The 13,811-nt window shown below is 37.8% G+C and overlaps 2 protein-coding genes across 5 annotated transcripts in view; one reads left to right on the top strand and one right to left on the bottom strand.

Annotated features, from left to right (window-relative positions):
- Positions 1-4,340, top strand: part of LOC125451420 (myelin basic protein) — a 184,502-nt gene extending 180,162 nt beyond the window's left edge. For all 4 annotated transcript variants that reach the window (XM_048528473.1, XM_048528475.1, XM_048528472.1 and 1 more), the window contains one exon: positions 2,678-4,340. In XM_048528473.1, coding sequence (XP_048384430.1) covers positions 2,678-2,713 — 36 coding nt within the window. In that variant the 3' untranslated portion in view covers positions 2,714-4,340. The remainder of the gene's footprint in view (positions 1-2,677) is intronic.
- Positions 4,341-10,640: 6,300 nt separating this feature from the next.
- The window catches only part of LOC125451629 (zinc finger protein 236-like), a 136,744-nt gene continuing 133,573 nt past the window's right edge, over positions 10,641-13,811 (bottom strand). The window contains exon 32 of the mRNA XM_048528975.2: positions 10,641-11,878. Within this exon, the coding sequence (XP_048384932.1) occupies positions 11,748-11,878 (131 nt within the window). The 3' untranslated portion in view covers positions 10,641-11,747. The remainder of the gene's footprint in view (positions 11,879-13,811) is intronic.

Raw genomic sequence — 13,811 nt, 5'->3', positions numbered from 1 at the left:
CTTGGCAGGGGAAGGCTTAATTATGTTACCTGAAGGAAAGTAACAGTTGTTACTTTAGATATCATGTTAGCAGATGAATTGGTGCAATGCATTAGAGAATTAGACCACAACCTTCAACAATCCTGGGACTGAAACTGCATCTCTGCTGATCTTCCACAGTCAAACATCTTTCAAATTGATTTAGCTAAGTTGTCTGAGAAACACAGGTGGTGAAGTGTTCTCTGTCTCAAGAATTATGAATCTTTGGAATTCTCTAACCCACAGAGGGTGCTCAGTTATTGAGGATATTCACGTTAGTTAGAAGTTGTGAGATTTCTGTTTCTAAAAGAAACAAGTGACACATGGATTGAGCAGGAAAGTGGAATTAAGAATCACAACCTTCTTGAATAGCAGAGCAAGTTCCAGTATTTCACTTCAGCTACATTTCTTTTTGCACTCTTAGAATGTAAAGAAAAACTGTATAACTTCTGGCAAGATTACTTGTTGAAGGAGTATTATTTAATGGGAATTAAACCTTTACTATTTCTTCAATAGAAGGGCCATCTACCCACTCTGTTATTCCAGTGAAATTCCAATGCTGAGCTCCTGAAAGACCCCTACAACATTGTGTTTCATATCCCTTGACTTTGAACCAAGTATTTTCAATTGTAGCAATCTAAATGCAAATCTTCACATTTTGCATGCTTTATCTAAATGCAAATAGCAAGTAAATGAGTACTTTTGTGTTTGTCATTGCCTTTGTCAAGGGTGATGACAAGAAAGTTTAATATTAGAGGTGTTTTCTGTTTCATTTCTAATACAAGCAATAAGCTTCAGAATGAAAAAAGCCTGAAGGTCACAGATGATTTAAATGCCAATAGTTTTGTGTAATTCTGTAAGATGCATACAGCCACATTAAAATTGTTTTAATAGCAAATTAAGTTTAAATTGTAAAGGTTTTCAACAATTTAAATGCATGGTGCAGCCAATTTCTGCACAGCAATGTGATAACGACCAGATCATCTTTCTCTAGTGATAATGATTGAGGGATAAATACTCGCCAGGAGAAACTCCCCGGGATCTTTTAAAGGGGATGTGAGACTTCAGTTTAATATCCCATTTGACAGTCAGCTCTTTACTGCTCTAGCATTTCGTCTAGAGTTTTGTGCTTAAGTTCTGGAGTGGGCCTTGAACTCAGTCAAATAAAAGCAAAGTTCTGCAGATACTGGACAAATGAAATTTTAAAAATACAAAGTACAGACGAATCTCAGCAGTTCTGGCAGTATGTGTGGAGAGAGAAACAGTATGAATGTTTCAAGGTAACAAGTTGTGGAGCTGGATGAACACAGCAGGCCAAGCAGCATCTTAGGAGCAGGAAAGCTGATGTTTCGGGCCTAGACCCTTCATCAGAAATGTCTAGTCTGACCTGGAGACCAAGTGTCACCTAGTGAGTCACAGCTGACAGCAGCATGTGTTATATCTCTATCCACTTGTATTTCACTCTCATATCGCAGTCAAAACAGCCCCAAGGATTTAATTCACTAACAACACCCCTTGTTACAATCCGCTACCTAATACAGAATAAGAATTTCCCTGTTGGCTAAGCACATTGACCTTATGAATGAATTTAGTGAGTCTTTTTTGTCCAATTTTTCAAGCAAAATAATTAACCTGTTGCCATTACACCAGGATTAGGGAACAGAAACATTTTCCAAATACAATTTAGAATAGGGGCCAGAAGCATTCTTAGTTAAACCTTTGCAAATATTTATTATTAAAACTAATCTACACAATCAGACACATTGGCATCTTACTTTTGTTGTTACACTAAGACTTGCAAGAATACACATATTTACATCACTGCTTAACATAAGTAAATGCTAATGAAGTGAAATGTTCAATAGTCAATGTTGGCTTGGTATCTGTGAATTGAAATCAGTACATTGTGTTGAGTTTGCTGTACAATATGACTGATGAATACTTTTTTTAAAACGAAAAGACATGCTTTGTGTAAAAAGCATGAATTTCATACCAGCAGATTAGGCTAAAAATTAGTACTTAAATGTGCTAGAGTGCAGGTGTTATAATATACACTGAAAGCTAAATAAGGTTATGTTGCTGTCAAGTTTAAAAATAAAACGTATAATTATTAGAAATCTGAAGCAAAAAAAAATTAGCAAATGCTGTGAAGTTCAGGCAGGTCACTTCGTATTTGCAAACTTGGTATTCGTAAATAGGCCTGTGTTTAATATCACTGTTCATTGTATAAATTTAAAATGGAAGAACCAATAGGCAATTTGGCAGGTCACCCTAACCTGTGGTCCTTAAGTTACAACTATCAGGAAAGGATCAAAAATTTCCGGTGATGTGGCGCTGGTGGAGTTCAAAGGAGTCAAGAGTTCATGCCAGCTCCAACAGACTGCAATACCATTGTTGACCCTCACTCCTTTTCCCGAAAGGACCTGGAGAAGCAACTTGTATTGAGGAGGCCTGGGGCATGGAGTGTGTTCTTGCTAGTTTCTTCTGGATTTAGATAAGTTTGGTGCATTCACAAAGTTAGATGTAAATGTCTTGGGGTTAAACACTGTCCAAGTCAGTCAACACTTTAGACAAAGTTTTCAGTGCTTTCTATTGATTGTCTATTTATTAATTATACATGTATCTTCATCAAAATATTCTTTGTTTTTGTTCCAAACAGGGGAAAAAGGGTGAAGGTTCACCTGCTAGACGTTAAATCCACATCAATGAGTGCAGCAGAAAGGAATGCTTCAAAAGTGGAAAAAGAATTCTTGCTCGATGTCGTGTATTAACAGTCTTACCACTTCATGTATTAACTGGCATTCACTCCACCCTCAAAAAATGACTGGCATACAAATATGATTGATCCATTACTGATCAGGTTTATAGCAAGGTTGTTTAATTCAAATTATCTGTTAACTTAATTATTTTAAAGCAAGAAAACACCTTTTATTTAAATTTCTTTAATTTGAACCACTGGATAATATAAATAAGTAATTTTAACAGGAGTAGACTGTATAAGTTGCACCGTAAATGGAATATCTTATTACTTATATTCACTCCATGGTTATTATAATGGCCTTAAAGATGTCAAGATTCTTTAAAAATCACTATTTTCAACAGCCTTTTCTACAAACACAGAAATAAGGAACTTAATGTTTTTCAAGAAAGTTTACTGCATCTTGACATAGGTTTGCCTTTTGTCCAAAACCATCTGTTGGCAGAGTTTGCTACAAAAGGATATTATTAACAAGGCAATTGTTAATGTTTTACTAAATATTTTAGCACTGTATAAAAATAAAACAAAACTCATCTGTCCGTTGGTATGAAGATCAATAAACTCCAATACATGCCATTAGTGACTTGGGCCTGAGGAAGCAGTTCAATAACACTGTTAAAGCTGCTGAATAATTCTGCACTTGCACCATGTAAACTTTAGTGTGCTGTTATGAACAAAAGCAGCAGTACCAGTTGTAAAGCTGTGAAACACCAAGAGTATTATAGTAACCTGAAACTAATGGTAACTCTTAGCACCGAGAAGGTTTGTTCGATTAACTAAATTCCATACGAATGGCCCGCTGCCTGCCCATTCCTATGTGAGTGCTCTTTTGAATTGCACTGTTCTTGTACCAAGTAATATTTTATCTTTATACATACATATTTGTACCCTCAATTTGTTTTCTTTATGGCTTGTAAAACTAATCGTCCTTTAAACAGCAACCTTATGCTCAGTAAAACCTCAAGGTGACAAGTGGTCAACTTTCTCACAGCTATCATGTGATAACTGGCATTCACATTAAATGTCACAAAGACAAATGTCTCCGCACTTGTAAATAATGCAAACATGCACTAAACACTACCCACCCAAATACTTAAATTGAAAGTGTCGTACACCTTCCCAGATCTCAAATGTTAGTATACTTCATATGGTGCCAGACATTTTCTACTGGAGATGCAGAACAAATGCAAACCAGCCGCATCTTTCCTCAGTACTGAATCCTGCTGCTACTGCTGCTCTTCAATAAGAAATGTTTCTTCTGTCATGTGTGATTTAAAATTCAATGGATGACATGAAATGCTCTCCAGCCATCACCTGCTTTTTTTTTGCATTCTCCAATTGATAATGCCAAAAATAAATGGGCAGGTGGCTGTGGAGAGTTATTAACGTTGGTTTTCCAATATATTGCCAGTTTATGTATAGTAACATGCTTCTAGAGAATACATACTAGGAAAAGCTGAGTGATTGCATGTGAACAATTTTTTTCAGAATGTATATGTAAAATAAAATAATGCACCTAAACACTGTTTGTCCATGTTAAAATAAAGTTAAAATTATAATTCAATGGCAAAGATTGTTAATGTCAGTTATTTTGTCAACTATTCACTCCAGTGGAGAAATAAATCATTCAACATAGAATTTTCTCAAAGCCAAAGCTCTACATTTAATCTTCAAGTCAAGGGTATACTTGGAATTGATGCCAGCCACAACTAACTAGCTGAAAATCCATCCACGTTTTGCTGTAGTGGAAAGACTCAGAGGCTGAGTCCTAGTCCAATTAAGTCACCAAGGAGGGATTGGGGTTTTTACATTTAAAAGCTGCTCTTCAACTTCATTCTGTACAGTCCGACAAGATACTGGCTCCATGCCATTGTGATAATTTGAGCTGCTCCTCAAATTGCAATATGCAACACTGCTTTTTTTTTAAAACGATGTCAAAACAACACTACTGTCTGTGCAGATTGGACAGAATGCTTTCAATATTAGAGGCTTGTGGCTGATTCATTACGACAAATGAGTAGACTATCAGTCCAGGTCAAGTTATTATCTATTTCTCTTCTTGCCATACCCTGGCTCAACTCCCTGAGTACCAGGAATAATGTGGGGCTCGGTCGTTAGCTATCATTTAAAGAGCTCCAAACCAAACAATATAGGTGTTTTCAGGCAAATCCTCAAACCATATTTCCCTCCCACATGAATGAGTCTCCTTTAGCATGGAATACAAGGTTTCTGCACTGACAAGAGCAATGTTGCGAAGTAAAAATAGATCAATGCTTGGGCCAATACTGTTTGGGATAACCCAAAATGCATCGTGAGAGTTGCCACTACTGCATTCATTAGATTCCCAGAATACTCTTTTCCATCAGAACAGCATTGCTACATGTTCTGGCTAGAGCTCTTAAGACTCTGGAAGGGCTACACTTGTTTAAACATGAACTCTTGATCAACAAACAATTTAAAAAGAGGAAACGGTATGCAAATTGGACAGGAGAAAGGATGGTAATAGGAACATGCAGAAAAATATTAAGGGGTGTCTAGAACCTCAATTAAACCGAGAAAAGCATATTACAAAGACAGGATTATATAAAGAGTTGAAAGTGTAGAGTTTCACTTTAGTTTAAGGTGAACTGGAGCTTGTTTAGCTTCAATTTGTTTTATGATGGTTGTGTTTATGAACATTGCTTAGACTTTCAAACTAATTAAAAGACTAATGTGCACTTACAAATGAGATTTGAACTTCTAACTCAGCTGGGAGATTTTTAAAAGCACAAAAGTCCTATGGTTGCGATGGAAATGATTGTTAAGAATAAATCTATGCTCAAAATGAAAATTAGTAAGTCTTGACTTAAAAAGCATGACTGAGCGAAAAGAAAGCTGCTTTGGAGGATACAGATATCAAGTCTGCTGTGTTTAACCAAAGAACTGAGCTATGTGGGATTACAGAGAGATAAAGGAAGCTGTAGATAATTGAGTAGGGTCACATATTTCGAAAGAGACTTCTGGTTCTGAAATCGGTAACAAGGAAGTATCTACGTGGGTCTGGTGGGTTCTTGGCATGACTCAGATACCTGTGCAAGGACTGGGAAGAAGACCACAGTTGTGACCTGTGCAGACAAACCAATTGAAAGGAACTGTCTGCTAAAGTATGTGTTTTAAAGCCTGTCAGATTGAAAGCTGCAGCAAAGATTAAACTGTATGTCAAGTCTGTTACATCAAGCTTAAAGTCAAAGCCTATATTGTTTTGAATCATCTTACTTGCGCGCAGTACTGATTTATTTCATGTTGCTTCTGTTTTTTTCAAGTTTGTAAATAATCCTTTGGCATTTCAACTTAAGCCCAGACTCCTGTGCTTATTTTCATACCCTTGGTTCTTCTATGCATTATACTCTTTAAATTAATAATCCCCAGTGATCATGGGGAATATGCAGGATGGACTGTGAAAATCAGACTGCGATTAAAAAAAGGAATTTGTGGAATATCTACAAGATGGTTTTTTGGAGCAACTTGTGGCACAGCCCACTAGGGAACAGACAATTCTGGATTTAGTGAAATGCAATGAGGCAGACTTGATAAGGGACCCTAAGGTGAAGGAACCCGTAGGAGACAGTGACCGTAATATGTTAGAACTGACTGCAATTTGAGAGGGAGGGCCTGGAATCAGACATAACATTTTTACAGTTGAATAATGGCAACAACGGAGGCGAGGGAGGAGCTGGCCAGGATTGACAGAGAGAAGCCTAGCAGGAAAGACCATGGAACAGCAAGGGCAGGAGATTTTAGGACAAATTCGGGAGACAGAGCAAAAATTCATCCCTATGAGAAAGAAGCATACTAAAGGGAGGATGAGGCAACCATGACTGACAAGCAAAGTTCAAGGACAGCATGAAAGCAAAACAGAAAGCATATAATGTGGCAAAAGGCAGTGGGAAACCAAGAGATTGGGAAGCCTACAAAGACCAACTGAGGGCAACTAAAAAATAAATAAGGAGAGAAAAGATTAAATATTGGGGTAGGCTAGGCAGTGATGTAAAAGAAGACTGCAAGAGTTTCTTCAGATATATAGAGGGTAAAAGAGAGGCAAAAGTAGACATTGGGCCATTGGAGAAGTAGTAAATGAGGAACAAAGAAATGGCTGAGGGACTGAATAATTACTTTGCTTTAGTCTTCACAGTGGAAGACACGAGTAACATTTCAAAATTTTGAGAGTTGGGGGGAACAGAGGCGAGTACCGCAGCCATCACCAAGGAGAAACAGCTAGAAAAACTGAGCGGTTTGAAGATGGATAAATCACCCAAGCTAGATGGAATACACTCCAGAGTTCTGAGGGAGATAGCTTAAGAGATAGTGAAGACATCAGTGGTGATCTTTCAGGAATCACTGGAGTTAGGGAGGGTCCCACAGATTGGAAAATTGCTAATGTAACAGCCCTGTCTAAGAAGGGAGTAAGGCAAAAGATGGGAAATTACGGGCTGATTAGCCTGACCTCCATCATTGGTAAGATTTTGGAGTCCATTGTTAAGGTTGAGATTTCTGAATACCTAGAAGTGCGTGGTAAAATATGGCAAAGTCAGCATAGTTTCAGCAAGAAGTAATGCCTGACAAATCTGTTAGGATTCTTTGAGGGAGGTAACGAGCAGGTCACACAAAAGACAGCCAATGAATGTCATCTACTTGGACTTCCAGGAAGCCTTTGACAAGGTGCCCCACAGGAGGCTGCTGAGTAAGATAAGAGCCCATGGCATTAGAGGTAAGGTACTAGAACGGATACAAATTTGGCTGTCTGGCAGGAAAAGTGCAGATGGTAGCCAGTGACTAGTGGTGTTATTGCAAGGACCAGTGTTAGGTCCACAACTTTTCACTTTATACATTAATGATCCAGATGAAGGAACGTAGGGCATACTGGCTAAGTTTGCAGGTGACATAAAGATAGGTGGAGAGACAGGCAGTATTGAGGCGGCTGCAAAAGGATTGACAGGTTGGAAGAATGGGCAAAGAAGTGGCAGATGAATAAAATGTTGAAATGTGCATGGTCTTGCACTTTGGTAGGAACAACAGATTCATAGACTATTTTCAAAATGGGGAGAAAATTCAGAAATCTGAAGTGCAGAGGGACTTGGAATTCCCAGTCCAGGATTCTCCTAAGGTTAACTTGCAGGTTGAGTTAGGAGTTAGGAAGGAAAATACAATGTTGGCAATTATTTCAAGAGGACCAAATTATAAAAGCAGGGATGTAATTTTGAGGCTTTCAAAGTGTCTGGTCTGACCGCATTTAGAATATTTTCAGCAATTTTGGGTACCATATCTCAGGGAAGATGTACTGGGCCTGGAGCATGTCCTGAGGAGGGTTCAGAGAATGTTCCCAGGAATGAAAGGTTTAACATATGAGGAATGTTGGAGGACTCTGGATCTATACTCAATGGAGTTCAGATGGATGAGGAGGGGGATCTTTTGGAAACTTATAGAAAACTGAATAACCTGTATAGAGTGGATGTAGGACCCAGGGCCTATCTTAGAGTAAAGGGAAGACCCTTTAGAATGGAGATGAGGAGAAACTTCTTCAACCAGAGAATGGTGAATCTATAGGAATTCATTATTACAAGGCTGTGGAGCCCAGGTAATTGAGTATATTTAATACAGATGTAGATAGACTCTTAATTGTTAAGGGGATCAAATGTTATGAGGAGAAGGCAGGAGAATGGGTTTGAGAAACTTATCAGCCATGACTGAATGGCAGAGCTGACTGAATGGGCCAAATGGCCTAATTTCAGCTCCTACATCTTATGATCTATCAAGCTAGGTCCTAACTAATGTCCAGTATGTTCATAATGATCATACTGTGTAACAATAAAAGGTCTTAGAACTTCAAACCTAAGGAGTGAGGATCATAGAACGTTTGAATAAGCATGAAAAAGTGCAAAATAATAAATACTCTAAATAATTAATTTTTCAAGTACTCAGAAGACTAGCTAAAAGATCTTTAGACTTTTCCAATTTAGATGGAAAAGTGGTATTTACCTCAGAGTGGTATGCGTTTTGAGACCAAATAATTAAACAGATGCTAATATAGAATTTTAAAACACTGATAGAGGCCATTCAATTCATTTCATCCACATTGGCTCTTTGATAGAGCTATCCAATTAGTCCCCATTCCCCTCTTTCTTGGTGGTTCTATAAACAATTCCTTTTCCAATTATAGACAGAAATTAAGCTAATATGGTCTCATATTCAAGAATGCAGCAGAACTGACATACCCAATTGTCATCTTTACATCCAAACAATCCCGTTACTGTACTACAAAACCAAAGGTCTGGACTTATAATCTAGAAACACAAACTATATCAGTAACAGTGACCATGTTAACTAACTTGGTGTTAAGACTACCTGGTTCAAATCATATCCTTTACAGAAGGCCAAACCTGGTCTGGCCAAAAATATGACTCCAGATTCAAAGCAATGTGGTTGACTCTCAATTATCTCCAAAATCAGCTAGCAAGCCACTCAACTGTGCCAAACTTAATAAATAAAACTAAAAACACAGTGCTTAGATACAACAAAGGCACAAACAGTCCAGTCAATCATGGAAAGTCCTTCTCAAAAGCAGCTGGAGCCTTGTGACAAAATTGGTAGAGCTGTTTCACAGAATAGTCAAACCAAAGAATTAGATAGTCAAACTTACAGTCAAGTAATCTCACTGACTCCCCGATCACATTACTGGGTACATCCTATCCCACCAGAGGTGGTGGCATCATAAATTACAGTTGGGAGGAAGTATTCCTGGGAACCTTCAAGATAGACTCTGGAACTTATAAAGTCTTATGAAGAGGAAACACTTGATTGTTATGAATTATTCTGCTATCAGCTGAAAAAAATCAGTTTTCTTGATGTTCAGTGTAAGTTGGAAGAGCACTGTAAAGGGAGCAGAACACACCCTGGGTCGGGAACTTCAAAGACCATTACCAAGAATGGTTTACTGGCTATACTACCGACCAGGGCACAGTTTCAGATCAGGACTACAGCAGATAGTGAGTGCAGATTTTCACCAGACATGGCATCAAGGAACCTAATGGGAATTAAGAGAAACCTTTCCACTAACTGGGCTCACACCTAGCAAAGAGAGAGAAAAAACGTCATTTAAGAATAATCATCTCAGACAAAGGACTTGGTAGAAGTCGTCTTCAGGGCAGTGACCTCGGCCCAATCATAATTAGCTGCTTAATAAATGGCCTGTCCTCCATTATAAAGGTCAAAATGAGTGTTTCCGAATGACTGCAGCAGTTTTATTTTTTTCATTCATTTTGTTACCTTACTTGTCCCATGGCCACCCCCTTTTGCTTTGCACCAACATTAGTTTTGTCGTTTAAATCATTCATTTTTCACCTCATTGCAGACATTTTCCTTTGGTCCTTCTGCCACCCTTTTCTCCCTGCCTCTAAAATAGTTTAAGAACTGTTCAATTTCTAACTTCGCCCAGTTCTAATAAAAAGTCCACTGACCTGAAACATGAACTCTATTTTCTCCCCGCACAGATGTTGCCAATTCTACTGAGAATTTCGTGCATTGTCTGTTTTTTTTTCAGTTTACACCCATTGACTCTAGTAGAAAAATCAACCACAATCAAACAACTTTTTGGCTTACTAACTCTCTGTATGGTTTGTAAATTATAAAGAAGTCATTTGCCAAAGCTCTCATGGAACATTCCCAACAAAACTCAGCACCTCCAGAAATGATGGGACAAACTGGGAATCTGATTATCCCCTTGAAATAATTTAAAGAAAACAAAACTGGTTATTAAAAACAAATCGTATTATTATTTGAAATATCTTGATTTAAATACATTACATGTACTTACAAAAAAAAGTCACAAATTATACAATTTATATTATAAAGCACTTAAATTGTTCAAAAAAAGCTCCATTGGAGACAGAAAAAAGGTTTATCCTTTGATCATCATTCAAGACGCTTTATGTTATATTTATATCTTAACAGAATTTACAAATGTCTCAAATTTTTTCCAGCTTGTTCCAAAGTCAAAAGTGATGCACAAGGTTATACAACAGGTTTAGTCGGGTAAGGGTAAACAGATGAAGAGAGAAGAATGAACACTTGTTATAGAATACAATGAGGAAATACTGTAAAGAAGTGCCCATGTTGTAACAGTGCAAACTGAAAATACCTTAGTTTTAGAATGTAGATAATATATACAGCCATGTACAAGTTCCCCATCTAGTTTTTTTCATCAAACGCACAAAGGTGCTTCATATGTAAAGTGGGGAACAGTTATAAAAATAATCTTTGGAATGCAACAAAATTCACATTTATTTTAATACATGGAATAATCATATATTTTGAAAGTCAGTCACACTTGTGACAATTTATTACACTACAAACATTGAATAACTACTAAGCAGATCATAATTAAAAGTTCTCTGGAAATATGGCAGCCAATTTGGTCGATCAGTGGCAGAGCCATGAAAGAGTCAGATGATAGATGTGCAGCATCGCTTCTCCAACGTCCAGCATTCTGCCTAAGCAAACAGGCCATTCTAATTCAGGTCTGTAGTGTTATGCTTGATACCACAAGAAACTGTGCCCTGCACAGCAGTAACAAGCCTAGGTTTCCTCTGCAGAAGGACTTCAAATGGGTTGTTACGACAGCATGCTTGATATGTTATATTTTCCTGCAACTGGATCTCATCCACTTTTGCTTCAGAATACTATTTAGCATTGCACGCTGATTAGTCATAAACTAAGTACTTCATGATTTTAGCCCTTTAGCTGAAGGACAATTCTTTGTTTTAGTAGTTTATTTGACACATACAAACAAAAACCTGGTGCCAGTCTTTTTTTTTGATGACTTGGGTGTGGTACCTTCCTGATATATATCAATGATGGAAACTGAAAGAATCTGACCTCTAGAAAAAGTTTGTTGAACACGCATTTGTTGCGCTTGAGTATCACTTGGGGAGATAAGTTAATTGAATACATTTGCTATCCTACAGTGCCATTCATTAGAAGATTCTGGAACAACCTCCACCAGGTCAAGACCACGGCTTACATCATCTCCTTCTTGTTCTTGGCTACTTCCTGTATCCTGACCACCACCTGAGGACCAAGTGAAGAAGGAAATGAAAATATTTCAAGCTCAAAGAATTATTAGACCTATTAATAACTCAAAATATGTGCATTAATTACACAATTTCCAATACTTGTTTTAAACACTGAGTCACAGAAAATTAGTAGCTTTCACAATTCCCTTTTCCTCCATATCAGGAAACAAAAATTGGTTTTGCAGGTGATTATGATGCAATGATGATGGACGACCTTGAAAAAAGGTGTGAGGTGCACTCCAAATTGAATCTTGTGCCTCATATCCAAGTTACAAATGAGCTTTGGACACCAACTGCATATCACAGTTTGATCTAGTTAAATCCCAAAATTGATTGGCCCAGTTAATTCACTGGTGATTGTCCTTAAGTGGTTTAGGCAAATGCAAGTGGTGCAGTTTATAAGCTTCACAGAGCTTCCCAACTGCGTGTCAAGTAGCTAAAAACAAAAAAAAACACAAAACCTGTTCCTGGCAGCCTTTTGAGGACTATTGATTATTTTCAGAAGGTTTTTGATAAGGCATCTCATAAGAGGATAGCGAGCAAAGTTAAAGCACGTGGGACATGGGTAATATATTGGCATGGTTTGAGAATTGATTGACAGACAGGAAACAAAGAATAAGATTAAATAGGTCTTTTTCCAAGTAGTAGGCGGTCACTAGTGGTGTACTGCATAGTATCACCGCTTGGGTCCTAACTATTCACAATATATGTAAATAACATGGATGAGGAAACAAAAATGTAATATTGCCCAGGTTGCTAGCAACACAAAACTGATCCAAGTTGAGAAAACGATGCAAAGAAACTTCAAAATGATCTAAACAAGTTAAGTGAGTGGTCAAGCACATGACAATGTAGTACAAAGTGGCTAAATGTTAATCTATACACCTCAATGTGTAAAACAGAAAGGAAAAATATTATTTAAATTGTGATATGTTGGAAAGAGTGGATATACAAAGGGATCTGAATGCCCATGTAGAACAGTGAACAAAAGTAGACAGGTAGTTGCATTAAACAATTGGGAAGGTAAGTGGCATATTGGCCTTCATCACAAGAGGATTTAAGTTCAGAAGTACAAACGTTTTACTGCAGTTATACGGGTCCTTGGTGAGACCATACCTTGAGTATGGTGTGCGATTTTGGTCTCCCCATCTAAGAAAGTATATTTTTGCCATTGAGGGAGTTCATTGGAAGTTCGCTGGGCTGATAGCAAGGATGGCAGAACTGTCCTAAAAGAGATTGGTTTGATTGGTTCTTTATTCACTAGAGTTTAGAAGGATGAGAGGGGATCTTATTGAAATATATAAAATTCTAGCAGGACTGAACCAACTAAATGCAACAAGGATGTTTCCCTGGCGAATCTAGAATAAAGTCAGGATAAAGATTAGGTCATTTTGGACTTAGAAGAGAAAACATTTCTTCACTCAAAAGATAATGAACTGAAGGCTGTGGACGCCAAATCATTGAAAGTTATCAAGAAAGCAATAGCTAAATTTCTAGATGTTAAAATCAATAAAGGATATGGGGGGAAAACAGGAATTTGACATTGAGATAGAGTATCAGTCACGATCATACTGAATGTCAGAGCAGGCTCAAAGGGATGAATGGCCTAAGCCTGCTCGGAGTTTCTATGCTTCTATGAGGGTCATGGTGACCTGGAAAAAAAATGAAGGGAACACACACCCTGCCTAGGTTCTGTTTTGTCTCATACAGAGGTCGAAAAACAGGCATCAGGCCGTTGAGCAACACATTAAAGAGACCCAAGAGGCCTGTACAGGTAGGTCCCCTGAGCACTTAAAAGGAGTTGGCTGCCAATTTGACTGCTGGTAGATGTGCAGGGAAAGAGTGGAACTGAACAGAGAATATTCCTGGAAATTGATGGTCAATATGAGTTGCACATTAGACTAAAAAGGCACAACAGGAGTTCATTC

The sequence above is a fragment of the Stegostoma tigrinum genome, chromosome 5 (genome assembly GCF_030684315.1).
Source record: "Stegostoma tigrinum isolate sSteTig4 chromosome 5, sSteTig4.hap1, whole genome shotgun sequence".
NCBI classification, from domain to species: Eukaryota; Metazoa; Chordata; class Chondrichthyes; order Orectolobiformes; family Stegostomatidae; genus Stegostoma; species Stegostoma tigrinum.
The sequence above is the reverse complement of the archived record's forward strand: the minus strand, read 5'-3'. Positions and strand labels throughout refer to the sequence as shown.